Source organism: Gorilla gorilla, chromosome 23 (assembly GCF_029281585.2).
Source record: "Gorilla gorilla gorilla isolate KB3781 chromosome 23, NHGRI_mGorGor1-v2.1_pri, whole genome shotgun sequence".
NCBI lineage: Eukaryota > Metazoa > Chordata > Mammalia > Primates > Hominidae > Gorilla > Gorilla gorilla.
Genome location: NC_086018.1, coordinates 23,366,797 through 23,383,609, shown reverse-complemented (window position 1 = coordinate 23,383,609; position 16,813 = coordinate 23,366,797). Strand labels below are relative to the sequence as shown.

Below are 16,813 nucleotides of genomic sequence, written 5' to 3'. Positions count from 1 at the left end.
GGAGTTGGAGAACAGCCTGGCCAACATGGTGAAACCCCATCTCTACTAAAAAGACAAATATCAGCCAGGCGTGGTGGCAGGCACCTGTAATCCTCGTTACTCAGGAGGCTGAGGCAAGAGAATTGCTTGAACCCGGGAGGCGGAGGTTGCACTGAGCTGAGATAACGTTACTGCACCACAGCCTGGGCGACAGAGGGAGAATTCGTCTCAAAAAAAAAAAAAAAAAAAAAAAAAGAATGATGGAGAAAGACACTGGTCTCCAGGGAAACAGGGCACAGTGGGCATTCAGAGCCAGCAACCCCACATCAGTTAGGAATTCATGCCTCAGGTTTAAGAAAAACACAGCATCTAGTATCTGCACAGTGATTTATGGTTCACAGATCACTGCCCACCTGCATTATCTCAAGAGCCTGACTGAATTTCCCATTGCACAAGTGCTGAAAAGCAAGATGATTGCAGATTGCAATAATAGGACTTGTGAAAACTGAGTTCCAAGAGCAGGGCCCAGACATATACCACGATTGCATAATTTCTTCTTTTTTTTTTTTCTTTTACATGGAGTCTCACTCTGTTGCCCAGGCTGGAGTGCACTGGTGCAATCTCAGCTCACTGCAGCCTCCACCTCCCGAATTCAAGCAATTCTCCTGCCTCAGCCTCCTGAGTAGCTGGGACTACCGGTACGTACCACCACGCCTGGGTAATTTTTTGTATTTTTAGTAGAGATGGGGTTTCACCATGTTGGCCAGGCTGGTCTTGAACTCCTGACTTCTGGTGATCTGCCCACCTCAGTTTCCCAAAATGACTGCACAATTTATTTTTATCTGTTTAGTAAGGCCCTTCTACCATGAGAGTTGCTAGGAATACATGTCTATGAACTGAAGAAGCTACAAATTTTACTACAATTGAAAATTTTAAATAATAACAAGGTATCACTTTTACCCATTAGATAAAGTTTTTAAAAAATTGGTAATGTCAGGTGCAGTGGCTCATGCCTATAATCCTGGCACTTTGGGAGACCGAGGCAGGTGGACCACTTGAGCTCAGGAGTTCGAGATCAGTCTGGACAACATGATGGAACCCCCATCTCTACAAAAAATACAAAAATTAGTGGGGCATGATGGCAGGCACCTGTAGTCCCAGCTACTTGGGAGGCTGAGGTGGGAAGATCACTTGAGCCCAGGAAGCAGAAATTACGGTGAGCCATGTTTGTGCTACTGCGCTCCAGCGTGGGTGACACACAGCAGACCCCGTCTCAAAGAAAAGAAAAGAAATGAAAAAGCCGGGTACAGTGGCTCACGCCTGTAATCACAGCATTTTGGGAGGCCAAGGTGGACGGATTACTTGAGATCAGGAGTTCAAGACCAGCCTGGCCAACATGGTGAAACCATGTCTATCAAAAATACAAAAAAATTTGCCGAGTATTGTGGCGTGCGCCTGTAATCCTAGCTACTCAGGAGGCTGAGGCAGGATTGCTCGAACCCAGGAGGTGGAGATTGCAGTGAGCTGAGATCACGCCACTGCACTCCAGCCTGAACAACAGAGCAAGACTCCATCTCAAAAAAAAAAAAAAAATTTGATAATGGTGTAAAGGTAGAAGAAAACGAGCATCCCACTAATGTGTAGGTATTTGGCAGTATCTCTGTGCTGGTTAATTTTACATGTCAATTTGACTGGGCTAGGGGATGTCTCCATAGCTGATAAAACATTATTTCTGGGTATGTCTGTGAGTTGTTTCTGGAAGAGATTAACCTTTGAATTGGTAGACTAAAGAAGATGCCCCTTTACCAATGTGGGCAGACATCAACCAATCCACTGAAGGCTTGGGGCTTGAATAGACCAAAAAGGTGGAGGAAAGGAAAGCTCATTTTCTGCCTTAGCTGAGACACCCTTCTTCTCCTGCCCTCAGCTATCAGCGTTCCTGGTTCTTGTGCCTTAGGACTTGGACTAGAACTACACCACCAGCTTTCCTGGATCCCCAGCTAACAGATAGCAAACCGTGGGACTTCTTGGCCTCCAAAATTGCATGAACCTGGCCAGGCACAGTGGCTCACGCCTGGCTGGGCTCAGTAATCCCAGCACTTCGGGAGGCCGAGACGGGTGAATCACTTGAGGTCAGGAGTTCAAGACCAACCTGATCAACATGGTGAAAGCCCCGTCTCTACTAAAGATAGAAAAAAATTAGCTGGGCCTGGTGTGGGTGCCTGTAATCCCAGCTACTCGGGAGGCTGAGGCAGGAGAATCGCTTGAACCAGGGAGACAGAGGTTGCAGTGAGCTGAGATTGTGCCACTGCACACCTGCCGGGGAGACAAAGCCAGACTCTGTCTCAAAATAAAGAAACCTACAAAACTGCATGAACCAATCCCTCATAATAAATCTAAACACACACACACACACCTATATACATATGTATACATCTCCTATTAGTTCTATTTGTTGACAGAACTCTGACTAATACACTCTATCAAAATTAAGTGCACATACCCTTTGTGTCAACAATTTTGTTTTTAAAAATTTATTGCACAGGTTAACTCATACAAGTTAACAAGATCTATGGATACAGATGTTAATCATTTCATTGTAATAGCAAATTCAAAACATAATCTATGCTGGGTGTGGTGGCTCATGCCTGTAATCCCAGCACTTTGGGAGGCCAAGGTGGGCAGATCACCTGAGGTCAGGAGTTCAAGACCAGCCTGACCAACATGGTAAAACCCTGTCTCTACTGAAAATACAAAAATTAGCCAGGCGTGGTGGCGTGCACATGTAATCCCAGCTACTCAGGAGGCTGAGGCAAGAGAATTGCTGGAACTTGGGAGGCAGAGGTTGCAGTGAGCCGAGATCACGCCACTGCACTGTAGCCTGGGCAACAGAGCAAGACTCTGTCTGAAAAAAAAAAAAACATCATCATCATCATCATCTAAATGATCACCAACTGAGGATTAACTACACTGCAGAATAAGCATACAATGGAATACTACGTAGCCCCTGAAAACAATGGGGTAGCACTTAATATATGTTAATATATGAAGATACCCTAAAAATTCAAGTTTAAAAAAATAGGCATAGTGTGTAGTGGCACATACCTGCAATCCCAGCACTCTGGGAGGCCGAGGCAGGAGGACTGTTTGAGCCCAGGAGTTTGAGACCAGTCTCGGCAACATAGTAAGACCCCATCTGTACAAAAAATTTTAAATTAGTCAGGCATGGTGCTGTACGCATGTAGTCCCAGCTACCTGGGAGGCTGATGTGGAAGGATCACTTAAGCCCAGGGGGCTGCAGTAAGCTATGATTGCGCCGCTGCACTCTAGCCTGGGCGACAGAGTGAGACACTGTCTCAAAAAAACCAAACCAAACCAAAACAAAAAAGGCCGGCATGGTGGCTCACACCTATAATCCCAGCACTTTGGGAGGCCAAGGTGGGCAGATCACCTGAGGTCAGGAGTTCGAGACCAGCCTGGCCAAGATGGTGAAACCCGTCTTCTACTAAAAACTACAAAAATTAGCCGGGCGTGGTGGCGGGTGCCTGTAATCTCAGTTACTCGAGAGGCTGGGGTTGAAGAATAGCTTGAACCCTGGAGGCAGAGGTTGCAGTGAGCAGAGATCGTGCCACTGCACTCCAGCCTGGGTAACAGAGTGAGACTCTGTCTCAAAAATAAATAAATAAATAAAAGTTAAAAAAAAAAAAAAAAAAAGAAAGAAAGAAAGGCTTGGATGCTGGGGGCTGGCTGGGGGCTGTCCGAAGGCGCTTCTCACTCAAGGAGATCACACAGCCAACTCTTTGCCCACACCTATGCAGCTGGGTCACTCCAGCCCTCCCCTACTAAGGTAGGGCACCTGGCACCTCACAGGACAGGGCAGAAGGTGGGCGTTCGCGCCCTATGCAGGCAAGCTTGGGTGGTGCAAGGAGGAAAGGGAGCATCTTCTTGGGCTTATATGTAGGATGGCAACCATGTTACCCTCTGGTAAAAGGGTCTGAGGGAAGGGGGAAAGCCTCGTTGTTGCAACATACAAGCAACCACCACCTGGTGTCAGAACACCCAGACTCCAGCCTCAGTTCTGACATTAAATGTAGCTGTGGGGAAACCACTTAAACTCCTTCCACCTCAGGTTTTTCATCTGTGAAGAGTAACTTCAGGCCAGGTGCGGTGGCTCACACCTGTAATCCCAGCACTTTGGGAGGCCGAGGAAGGTGGATCACGATGTCGGGAGTTCAAGACCTGCCTGACCAACATGGCGAAACCTCGTCTCTACTAAAGATACAAAAATTAGCTAGGCATGGTGGTGGGCACCTCTAATCCCAGCTACTTGGGAGGCTGAGGGAGGAGAATTGCTTGAAACCAGCCGGGCACGGTGGCTCACGCCTGTAATCCCAGCACTTTGGGAGGCCAAGGCGGGTGGATCATGAGGTCAAGAGATCGAGACCATCCTGGCTAACACAGTGAAAACTTTTCTCTACTAAAAATACAAAAAATTAGCCAGGTGCGGTATCGGGTGCCTGTAGTCCCAGCTACTCAGGAGACTGAGGCAGGAGAATGGCATGAACCTGGGAGGCAGAGCTTGCAGTGAGCCAAGATCACACCACTGCACTGCAGCCTGGGTGACAAGGTGAGATTCCGTCTCAAAAAGAAAAAAAAATTGCTTGAACCTGGGAGGCAGAGGTTGCAGTGAGCCAAGATCACACCACTGTACTCCAGCCTGGGTGACAAGAGCAAAACTCTGTCTCAAAAAAATGAAAATAAAAAAACCAGACACAGTGGCTCACGCCTGTAATCCCAGCATTTTGGGAGGCCGAGGCAGGTGGATTGTCTGAGGTCAGGAGTTTGAAACCAGCCTGGCTAACATGGTGAAACCCCGTCTCTACTAAAAATACAAAAATTAGCCAGATGTGGTGGGGAGTGCTTATAATTCCAGCTACTTGGGAGGCTGAGGGAGAGACAGGAGAATTGCTTGAACCTGGGAGGCAGAGGTGGCAGTGAGCTGAGATTGCGCCACTTCACTCCAGCCTGGGCGACAGAGCAAGACTCCGTCACCAAAAAAAAAAAAAAAAAGATGTCATACTTTTTATTTCTTTTCATCCTCACCATACCACAGTCTCCCTCCTGCTGAGTAACTGGAGCCTCAGAGAGGTTAAGAGACTTGTCCAAGGTCACAGAGCTGGAAGGTGACAGCAGAATTCAAAACCAGAGCCTCACTTTGAGCCCTTCTGCCGTTTCTTCAGGGAAGGCTCACGGCAAAGCAGGCCCTAAATGAGGGCTGCGACAGACGGGAGATGCTGCCAGGCTGGGCTGGAGCAAACCCCCAGATTCTTCCTGGACCCCCTCCCAACGCCCTGCTCAGGAGCAGCCCCAACCTGGGCCGCAGGGAGCAAACCCTGAGATTCCTCCCCGAGGCTAGCAAGCGAGGCAGGGGGATGATGCCTCAGGCAGATGAACAGTGACTCAGGTGGAAGCAGGAGGCAGGGATGGGGAGAGGCGGAGAGCTCCCTCAGCTCAAACACAGCATGTTGAGGGCTCGCTATCCTGATGTTCCCTGGATAAAGATGGGGTTCACCCCAGCCCCAGGCCCAGAGCAATTCTGTCTGAGCCCCAGCCTCGTGGTATCTCCATCAGCAACACTTGTCCCAGGCCCCTTGAAGGGAGCAGGGCTGACCTGGAATGAGATAATAAACTGGGACAGAAAAGGCCTTTTCCATTCAAGTTCTCCCTTCTCTCCTCATTACAAGCCCCATTCTCAGCAGGGCTCTGCACAGTAAGATGCCTCCTGGATTACATGACAGTGGGTGGGGATCTGGGGACAGACCCTGTCATTTGGGGAGACCCAAGCCTCACCTGTGGCCAGGAGATCAATGGGCGAAAGTGTAGTTGCTGCTAAAAGAATCAACTGCTGGCCAGGCATGGTAGCTCATGCCTATAATGCCAGCACTTTGGGAGGCCAAGGCGGGCAATTACTTGAGGTCAGGAGTTCCAGACCAGCCTGGCCAATACGGCAAAAGCCTGTCTCTACTAAAACTACACAAATTAGCCAGGAATGGTGGCGGGCGCCTGCAATCCCAGCTACTTGGGAGGCTGAGGTAGGAGAATTGCTTGAACGCAGGAGGTGGAGGTTGCGGTGAGCTGAGATCGCGCCACTGCACTCCAGCCTGGGTGACAGAGTGAGACTCCATCTCTAAATAAATAAAACAAAATAAAAAGTGAAATAGCTTCCACCTGGCTCTCTTTCTGGGCATGCTTGTGCCTTAGCTCAGCCACCATGCTGGGAGGAAGCTCAATCTAGCATGTGGAGATAGCACATAGAGAGGCCCATGTGCAGAGGAACTGACCCAAAGCCAACAGCCAGCAACAAACGCCAGATGTGTAAGCAACTGAGCTGAGCCTTCAGATGACTTCAGCCTCTAGACCTTGAACCATTCCAGACAATGCTGAGCGGAGAAACGTTATTCCCACTGAATCCTGCCCACATTGCAGATTCATGGGCAAAATCAATGTCACCATTGTCTTAAGCCATAAGCTTTTGGTGGTTTATTAAGCAGCATTAGATAACCAGAACTCTAGCAGGGCCAGAATCTGAACCAAGCAAGCTGGCTCCAGAGCCTGTGCTCCTGCCACTCTGCAATGGTCCCTGCTGTATAAGACAGTACATACGAGGGATTTCAAGCTTAGGTCTGGAGTCAGACTTCTCTTTATTCATTAATTCATTCATTCATCAAATGTTTATTGCATCCCTACTGTATTCCAAGCTGTCTGCTAGTCCTAAGAATATTTTAGTGAACAAGACAGACAAATCCCTGCTGTAGGTGGGGAAGAGGCAGTTAGGAAGTAGAGGATAAAAGAGGGCTACGGCTACCTTTATGCAGGTATTTACAATTGGGTGATCTGATCCAAATGGGACCAGATGGCTAGGGAATGCTGTGTAGAGGGGGTGATCTGGGACGGCCTTTCTGAGAGGGAGACTGCCAAGATGAGATGGACACAGCTTTGTGAAGAGTGGAGGAAACAGCAGAGGAACAGGTCTGGGTTCAGAACCCGGCTCCATCACTAATTAGCTGCGTGACCTTGTTGAAATCACCCAGGCTCTCTGAGCCTCTAGATCCTCAAAAAATCAGAAAACTTCCTCATAAAATTGGGATGCTTTTTTTTTTTTTTTGAGACAAGAGTCTCACTCTGTCACCCAGGCTGCAGTGCAATGGCATTATCTTGGCTCATTGCAACCTCCGCCTTCTGGGTTCAAGCGATTCTCCTACCTCAGCCTCCGGAATAGCTGGGATTACAAGTGCATGTGACCATGCCCGGCTAATTTTTTGTATTTTTAGTAGAGACGGGGTTTCACCATGTTGGCCACGCTGGTCTCGAACTCCTGACCTCAGGTGATCTGCCCATCTCAGCCTCCCAAAGTGCTGGGATTACAGGCATGAGCCACCATGTCTGGCCAGGAATGCTTTTCGAACCCACCTAATAGGACTACTATCCCCTGAAATGGGATTGTTCTGAGGAGTAAATGAGCTGATTACATGTACAGTGAGTAGTCCAGGGCCTGGTGCAGGAAGAGCTCCATAAATACCAATGATTATGGTGAGATGAATTATCCTAAGGCCAAGGCCCCCCAGTGGATGCCCAGAGCCCCAGAGACCACCCTGCTCCCCGTCGGAAACTGTGCCAACCAAGGCTACTGGGGAAGAGTGTATGAATAGCCAGGTAAGGGAGCCTTCTCACAGCTGCACTTGGTGCCCAAGCCACTGAGGGCGGGTCAGGTGGAAGGGGGGCAGGAGCACACACTTCCCTGCAGCATGGTGACACACACGCCACTTCTGCCCACCCCCTGCAGCCATCCCTGACTCATCTCCTCAACCCGGAGCTTGAGCCCATCATCCTCAGCTCAGACATGGGAGGACGGGGCTAGAGGTTGGACTTGCCATCCCTCTCCAGGCCCTGCCCAGAAGGCAGTGGGTGCCCAAACAGCCAGAGGGGCAGAAGCAACTTCCTCAGGCAGAGGGAGGAACAGGGTGAGGAAGCCTGGAGATGGCAGAACAGGGCATGGCAGAAGACACAAGAGAGCCTCAGTGGGGACAGGAAGTCCTGCAGGGAAAAAGTACCACCTGCCATCCAGATGGGCACAATCTCGAGAACCCTGAAGAGCACCTACTAGGTGGCTGGCACCCATATCCAAAGACAAGTACCCATGAACAAGCTAGAGCACCCAACAGTGCACACACAGAGACATGCTCAGAAGAACCACATGTAGCCACCCAGAGATGTCCAGACACAGGAATCCAGCAACAACCTATCTGGGGCCACACGTGCACGCCAAGCACAGATGCGTACACGTGCACAGGCACACCTCAATCTTGCTGCCTGTCACTCCCTGTCTCTCCCCTCTTTCTCTTGCTCACTGCCAGCCATCTAATCAGCAGGGCCCTGGCTGTGCCAGGGTCTTCCCAGGTGACCACTCCCATGTGCTGACCCAGGCCTGGGAGAGCCCAGCAGCAGCCCCAGCATGGTCCAAAAAGGAGACAGTAATCCTGGATCTGAACCAGGGAGAGGAGTGGAAACCAGCTGGCCTCGAGAGCAAGCCATAAGTCCAGAACCAGTGTGGGCAGGGCCAGGGGCTCAGCACAACCTTGTCTCGGGCCAATTCCCCCAAAGCAGAATCCTTGCCTTGGCATCACACCTGCCTTGGGTGACCCTGTGTCTGCTTCGGATCGTGAGTAGGTGGACAGCAATCCCCTTATACCCATCTGGAAGCCCTAAAGGGTTGCAACAAATAGAGAAGCAAAAACACAAAACATACCCAAAAAAGTGCAGCATGTCAGGCTGAGATCAGACAAGAGGCAGAACTTCCTGTTAGACAGGCACCAAAGCATTGAAAGAGGTTGCAGTGAGCCGAGATCACACCACTGCACTCCAGCCCAGGCAACAGAGTGAGACCCTGTCTAAAAAAAGAAAAAAAAATTCAATAAATATCTTATTAACATTTAAAACACCCAGCTAAAGAAATCGAGTCTCAGAGAAGTCAGGTTATTTGCCCAAGGTCATGCAGTGTTAGATACCTCAGTGTGCTGTTCAAGCCCTCCCAGCCCCACCTCTCACTCTAACCACTTCTGCAATGACCAGGTCCCTACAGGCTCCAACCAGCATCATACCGGTACAACGGGTCAGTGCTTCATGTCAGGCCATGCTGGGCCTTCTTGGAAGCTGCAGTGTGGAGGGCACACAGGAAACCACTAGAGCCCCACACATGGGCAATCTGGAAGTACACACGGGAGTTAATGTCTACCGAGCCACCCTTGTCCAGCAGGAGACGGGGCTAATGGATAAATGCTTCCCTGTTTCTCTCCCCAACAGAGCAGTTCTCAGTCTGTAAGCCTCCTCGGGAGATGGCCCAGGAGAGTGGTGGGAATAATCACATAGCTGCTTTCCCTTCCTCTCCTTCAAATCCCATCCTCGCCCTTGTTTCCTGAGATCACTTCCCAAATAAGCCACAGCCTGCAAGCCTTTCTCTCGGACTCCCGGAATGCAGGTGGAGGCACACCAGCAGGTGCTGGAGCTGGGACTCACACCCAGGTCTGAGTGACAGCAGGGCCTTCAAGCTTAACCACTACGCGACCCTGCCACCAACCCCATCCATGCCAAGGTCCCTTTCCCTCAAGACTCAAGTCATTCTGAGCCATGGTGGCTCAGCCGAAGTTGATCAGACAGGGTCATGGGAAAGAGGGTGAGGAAGGCTGCTAGCGTGCCTCAAGCAGCAGGGTCCTCTTCTCTCGGATTCAGACCACCTCCCACCAAATCGCCTCAACATGCTGAGCTGAGCAGTCCCACTTAGACCTGCCCAACACTACCCGAGCTTAGCATATGTCTCTGCCCAGGAACATCAACCACAGGAACCAAGAGTGGCTGCTGTAGCTCTTCAGCTCCAGCCCCCCCATCCCACCCCACTAGCAGGCCCCCTAGTCCCATCCCTCTCCAACTCCTCGACATCTGGGAAGAGAAGAGGGACCTGAGGCAGCTTCCGGAAGCCTGAACAGCCAGATTCAATGGATGCCCATTCTACCTCACCCCTGGACTCAGAAAACCCAGCACCACAGCTTGGAGGTGAGGGCAGAGCCTCCCCCAACTCCTGCGCAAGTCGAGAAGATGTGCTGGGACTTTCCCCTGAAAAAATTGCTGCTCAAGACCTCACAGGCCCTGAGTCACTCCCGGCCTCCCAGCCTCCCTGCCCCAGGCAGCTGTGCCAGCTGTTTACTCCCCATCCCGCAGCAGGAAAAACGGGGAGGGCAGTGCACCATGGGAAACTGGGGCCTACGGGGCTTGAGGGACGGCTCCAGGGTCACAACGCATGCAAAGAACCCGAGAGCCCTGGCACCTGGCTCAAGACAACTCTCTTATTCCCTATGGAAGCTTCTCTGATGAGAGCCACTCAACAAGGACACATCCCAGTAAACCCCACTGGCATAAAAAGTGCACTTCAGGTTTGTTAACAAGGATGTAGGAAGAATTATAAAAAAAAATGAAAGGAAAGAAGGGTGCCCCTCAGCCAGCTCCCAGGACCAGACACACAGTACCTGGTGCTGGCAAAGCCAGAGAACAGTCTGCACGGACTCCTGCGGTCTCCTGAACATGCCTGCCCTGGACCCCCACCCAGGGCTGGCACCCCCACAACCCATCCATGCCTTTGGAAAGGAGCATCAGGCTGGAAGCAGGTCCCGCTCCCAAAGATCCCTCAAGGCTTCTCAGCCAGCATTCCACCACCCTAGCTCCTCTCCCTGCAACAGGCACAGGCTGGAGTGATGACTGGATGGGGTTTCAGCCCTTTCTGGAAAAACTGCAAACCTGGCATAGCTACAGGGTCCTCTGGGGCTCCTGGCTGTTTTCTTTCTACCGCCACCCGTAAACAGCTCATCATCTCTGACATCCATCCCTGTCAGCTTCCCTCGCCAGACTTTGACAGGGGCTGAACACCTCACGCACGCACATACACCCTATAGGTGGACGTGTGTGCAGCGCCCACCCGCGGGGGTTTCTGAGGACGGTCACTCCACCTCCCCAGCACAACCCGTGACGCTGGATGGCTCTGCGGGATCGCAGTACCGGCTCACGCCGTCCATACATACCACTGTCTGTCTGCAAAAACACACGCGTTCACACTCCACACAAGGCCCGACTCTCCTTCAGTCACACCAAGAAGCACGTCCGGATCCCGGCTGGCTGCGGAATCCCAGCCCCGGGGCTGACCTTCTGCGACCTGGCGCGCGGCTGCCTCCCAACGTGGAGCGAATGGCGCCTCAGTGCCCGCGGCCTCCCCTCCAGCGAGCGGCAGGTGACTCCCTCCAGGTGCGGAGCAACTGGGCGGGCAAACTCAGCAAAGTGTAGAACAGGATCCACAGAGCGGTAGCGTCAGAGCCTCATCTTGTCATGCTGGCCACTGGGTGGCCGGGCTGGTTTTAACGAAGGCACTCACACCCACCCTCCAAAGACCAGCCTCTACTTTTGGCCCAAGTTGGCCAGGAACTGGGGCCTGGGGTGGGGACTGAAGACACCACAGTGACCGAGCTTCCTACTCCACAGAAACCGCTGGGCCCACCCTGGCTGCGCTCCTCGGGAAACAGGAGCAGCAGAAACTCAACCCCAGCCAGCCCGCCCCACCCAAGCGTCGGTTCCCGTTCCTGATGCCTCCATCCACAGGACCCTGTCGCCTCGTGGTACTCGCTACTGCGTGCCCGGAGGACCCAGGCGGTCCCCGCAACACAGAGCAAGAGGACGCGGGTCCGGGAAACACGGCGGGTCTGGGGCCCCTGCGGTGCTCAGGATTCCCGCAGAAACGCTGGGTGTCCGCCACACGTAAGCACGAACAGGAAGAGATGGCCAGCTAGAGTCTAGAGTTCGAGGAGAGAAGAACCGCTTCTCTTTTGGAGGCCACCGCTGTCACTGACGCCTCCACCGCCCTCCACCGGCAATGTACCTCCAAAGGTGCCCCTAACTCGACCCGCCTAGGACACCGCAGCACCCAATGGCGCCCGCAACCTGCCCCCTGCCACGGGCAGCGCAGCCCGGGATAACGCCCCCACACCACTCCCTGCCATGGGCGGTGCAGCCACGGATAGCGCCGCCAACCAGCCCCCACCTGCCCCCACCTACGCCCCGCCCCGCCCCACCCCGGAAAATGACTCCTGGGATAGCGTCCCCAACTAGACCACAGCCTCGGGCAGTGATGCCCGGAGTAAGTCACCCAACCCACCCCTACCACGGGCGGTGCAGTACCGGATAGCTCCCCTTACTAGTCCCCCGCCACCAGCGGTGTAGCCCAGGATAGCGCCGCCAACACGCTTCTCACCGCGGCAGTGTAGCCCCTGATAGCGCACCCGATGTGTCACCCACCGCCGGCAGTGCAAACCCGGATAGCGCACCCAGCCCACTCCCTACCCTGCAGCGCAGCGCCCCCATAGCATCCAACCCATCCCTCCACCTCTGCCACTGGCAGTCCGCCCCAATAATGCCCACAACACGCTCCTGGCTGTGGGCCGTGCAGCCCATGGATGGCGCCCCCAACCAGCCCCCAGCCACGGGCAGTGACGCCTCAGATATCACACCCAACAAGTTCCCCGCCATGTGCACTGAGGGCCCAGATAGCGCCCCCAACCCATGCCCCTCCATGACCAGCGCAGCCACGGATAGTGCCCCCAACAAGCCCCACTGCCGCTGTGGGAAATGACGCCAGGGATAACGCACCCAAACCTCCCCCGCCGGGGCAATGCAACACCCAATACTGCCCCTAACATGACCCCCATCACCGGAGGTGTAGCCCATGATGGATGGTATCCCTAATCCACCACTCGCCTTGGGCAGTGTAGCTCCTGACAGCGCATCCCGCCCGCCCAGCCCCTCGCCCCCCCCTCCCCCGCCGCAGGCAGTGCGGCCTGGGATACCTCACCTACTCCGTCACCTTTCTAACACTCTGGCTGCGCTGTACTCTCCCTCACCGCGACCAACCGTAGCGAGGCGAGCCATGTTGCTGCAAGCTCAAGCCTCCAGCATCCGACCGGTAACGCCCCCTCCGCTACGGTGGGACCGGAACAGACAGGCCTGCAGACGCAGCAGCGCCTAGAATGGCGAGACTCTCTCTTACCGAGGTTACGCAAGTGACGTTCCTGGACTACATGTTCTGATTGGATGAGAGAAAAAGCTCTGTTTTGATTGGGCTATATTTTCGTGTTCTGACTGGATGAGAGGAAGTCTTAGAATAACCAATCAGAACATGATAACAAAGCCCAATCAGAGTAGGCCTAGAGGTTTCTCTCCTCCAATCAGAACATGTTGTTCAGGAACTTCATTTGCATTAAATCCTATATATAAGGGATGCCAAGTGAGGCGGTTTGTCATTGCAGGTTCTTCTGCATCTGTTCGGGTAGCTGCTCCATTCTCTGCTCAGAGGAGAAAGAGGAGGAGGCACTCACCGTGCACGCTGGAGGCTGGAGCCTTCCTTGGCTCTCCTCGCTTCTGCGGTTGGTGGCCGCGAGGGAGGCTACAGCGCAGCCAGAATGGTAAAAAGGTGGCGGGATAGGTTCGTTATGCCAGGACGTACTGTCAGTGCCTTCCCGGTAACCCTCGCGCCCGACCCCGGGGTAGAGGGGGTGGTTGTGGAGTCCCTGGCTCCCACCCAGGATGCGTGTCTCTCCCCACGGGGGCATCCCAAAGCGGCAAGAAGTCCCCCGCGGGACAAGGACAGGCGCCCAGGATTCCAGGGGGAGGTTGAGGCAGGCCGCGGAAAACAGCGGGGCCGAAGAAGAGGCTGGGTTCCCACGGCGGAAGTCAGTGCCTTCTCGGCAGACCCCGCGCCCAACCCGGGGGTTGGGGGGCTCTTGGAGTCCCTGGCTTTCACCCAGGGTGAGTGTTTCTCCCCACAGGGGCACCCCAAAGCAGCAAGAAGTTCCCTGGCAGACAGGGACAAGCGCCCAGGGTTCCAGGGGGAGGTTGAGGCAGGCCACAGAAAAAAAGCGGCGAGGCCGAAGAAAAGGTTGGGGTCCCCAGACTATTTGTTCCCAGCAGCCCCGCGCCCAACTTGGAAGGGTCAAGGAGTTCCTGGCTCCCACGAAGGGTGCGTGTCTCTTCCCCCGGGGGCACTCCAACGCAGCAAGAAGCGTCCCCGGGAGCCGCGGACAGGCGCCCAGGATTCCAGGGGGGAGGTTGAGGCAGGCCGCGGTAAAAAAGCTGCGAAGCCGAAGAAGAGGCTGGGGTCCACCGGCGGAGGTCAGTGCTTTTTCGGCAAACCCCGCACCCGACCCGGGTGGGTCATGGAGTCCCTGGCTCCCACCGGGGTGTGTGTCTCTCCTCATGGGGGCACTCCAAAGCGGCAAGAAGTTCCCTGGGGGACGGGGACAGGCGCCCAGGGTTACAGGGGGAGGTTGAGGCAGGCCGTGGAAAAAAAGCGTCGAGGCCGGAGAAGAGGTTGGGGTCCCTGGACGGAGGTTATTTTTTTCCCCTTATCCCCCGCGCCGGACCCAGGGGGGTCTTGGAATTCCTGGCTCCCACCCAGGGTGCGTCTCTCCAGCCCCGGGGTGAACCCCAAAGCGGAAAGAAATCGCCTGGGGGATGAGGACAGGCGCCCAGAGTTCCAGGGGGGGTTGAGTCAGGCCGCGGAAAAAAAGCCGCGAGGCCTAAGAGGCTGGGTTCCCACGGCGGAGGTCAGTGCCTTCTTACAGACCCCGCGCCCCCGGGTCGTGGAGTCCCTGGCTTGCATCCAGGGTGCGTGTCTCTCCCCACGGGGGCACCGCAAAGCGGCAAGAAGTTCCCTGGGGGATGGGGACAGGCGCCCAGGGTTCCAGGGGGAGGTTGAGGCAGGCCGTGGAAAAAAAAATGCGGGGCCGAAGAAGAGGCTGGGTCCCCACGGCGGAGGTTAGTGCCTATCCCGCAGCCCCCGTGCCCGACCCGGAGGCGTGGGGGTCGTGGAGTCCATGGCTCCCATCCATGGTGCGTGTCTCTCCAAACGGGGGCACCCCCCAAAGTGGCAAGAATTTCCCTGGGGGACGGGGACATGGCCCAGGGTTCCAGGGACCCCGTGGGGTTGGGCTGGGGATCCTATCCAGCACATTACTGCCTGTGTTGGGTGTGCTATCTGGGGCGTCACTGCCTGCAGAGGGGAGTGGGTTGGGGGCACTATCCGGGGATGCGCTGCCCTTGGCTGGGGGTGGGTTGTGGCACTATCCCAAGCAATACCGCCGCAGTGCGTAGTTTTGGGGGCACTATTCGGGGATATACTGCCCACGGCCTTGCGTGGGGGGCGAGTTGGGAGAACTATCGGGTGCTGCAATGCTCTGGTCGGGGATAGGTTGGGTGCGTTATCGGGTGCCAGAGATGAGGCGCCTGTTGGGGGGCGCTATTGGGTGCTTCACTGCCTGCGGTGGGCAGGGGGTGTGATATCCAGGGCATCATTGCCTGCGTCTGGGAGCTGGATGGGGGCGCTGTCTATTGAGGGCTGCACTGCCTATAGCTCGGAGCGTGTTGGGGGCAGTATCTGGGGCTGCAGTGCTGGTGGTGGGGGATGGGTTAGGGTCACTGTAGGGTGATACACTGTTGGTGGAGGGGAGGGGGATGTTGAGGGTGCTATCTGGGGCCTGCACTGAGGTAGAAGTAATGGGGTTTGTTGGAAATGCTATTGGGGCGGACTGCCCTTGGAGAGTGAGTGGGGGCCTGGTTGGGGGCGGTATTGAAGGCCAGATACACTGCCCGTGGCTGGGGGGATGGGTTAGGGGTTTGTATTGCCTGGCAGGGAGCTGGCAGGTGTACTGTCTGGGGCCGCATTGACTTGGACAGGGGCAGGTTGGGTGCCCTATCGGGGGTACACTGCCTGAGCCAGGGGTGGGTTGGGTACATTATCCGTGGCTGCACTGCCTGAGGTGGGGAGAGAGTTTGGGGTGCTATCCTAATTTGCACTGCCTCAGGCAAGGAGTGGGTCCGGTACACTATCCCGGGCTGCTGCTCCTGGTGGGGAGCAGGTTAGGGTGCTATCCGGGGTTGCACTGCCTGCAGTGTGGGGCGTCACTCTCTGCACCAGGGGTCTGGTTGGGGGCAGTATCTCGGGCTACACTGCCCACGGCAGGGGGCGGGTTGTGGGTGCCATCAGGTGCTGCAGTATCCGAGGCAGGGGCAGGTTGCAGTTGCCAGTGGGTGCTACACTGCCGGCGGTGGGGACCGGGGTATTGGGGTGCTATCCGGGGGCTACACTGCTGGCGGCTGGTTCGGGGCGCTATTGGGGGCTACACTGCCACCCTGGTGGCAGGTGTCAGAGGTGTCAGTGACAGCGGTGGTCAGAGGAGCGGTCCTCCTCTCCCCAACTCCAGACTCTAGACGGCCATGTCTTCCTGCTGGAGTGTGACTGGGGCACAGTGTTTCTGCGGGAATCCTGAGCACTGCCCAGCCCCAAGACCCTCCGTGGTTCCCAGGCTCGTACTTTTTCTCTATGTGTTGCAGAGACCACCTGGGACCCCTGGGCATGCAGTAACAGACACCACAGGGTGACAGGGCCCTGAGGGTGGAGGGATCAGGAAGGGGAACCAGCACTTGGGTCAGGAGGGCTGGCTGGGGTTGAGTTTCTGCTACTCCTGCTTCCCGAGGAGCGCAGCCAGGGTGGGCCCAGCGGTTCCTGTGGAGTGGGAAGCCCGGGCACTGTGGTGTCACCAGTCCCCACCCCAGGCCCCAGTTCCTGGCCAACTTGGGCCAAAATGAGAGGCTGGACTTCGGAGGATTGGTGTGAGTCCCTTGGCTGAAACTGGCTCCTGCCACCCAGTGGCCTGCATGACAAGGTGAGGCTCTAATGCTACCATTC

At 55.0% G+C, this 16,813-nt stretch overlaps 1 protein-coding gene across 3 annotated transcripts in view; it reads right to left on the bottom strand.

The window, feature by feature from the left end:
* LOC101140402 (immunoglobulin lambda-like polypeptide 1) overlaps positions 1-13,135 on the bottom strand; it is a 41,804-nt gene extending 28,669 nt beyond the window's left edge. Inside the window, exons 1-3 of one of the 3 annotated variants that reach the window (XM_063704962.1) lie at positions 12,923-13,115; positions 8,786-8,927; positions 3,085-3,175 (exon numbers count right to left, since the gene is read on the bottom strand). In XM_063704962.1, the coding sequence (XP_063561032.1) occupies positions 3,085-3,175; positions 8,786-8,858 (164 nt within the window). In that variant the 5' untranslated portion in view covers positions 8,859-8,927; positions 12,923-13,115. Of the gene's footprint in view, positions 1-3,084; positions 3,176-8,785; positions 8,928-12,922 lie in introns of all 3 variants that reach the window. The other 2 variants (XM_063704963.1, XM_063704964.1) reach the window with 2 other exon arrangements.
* Between the last annotated feature and the right edge of the window lie 3,678 nt (positions 13,136-16,813).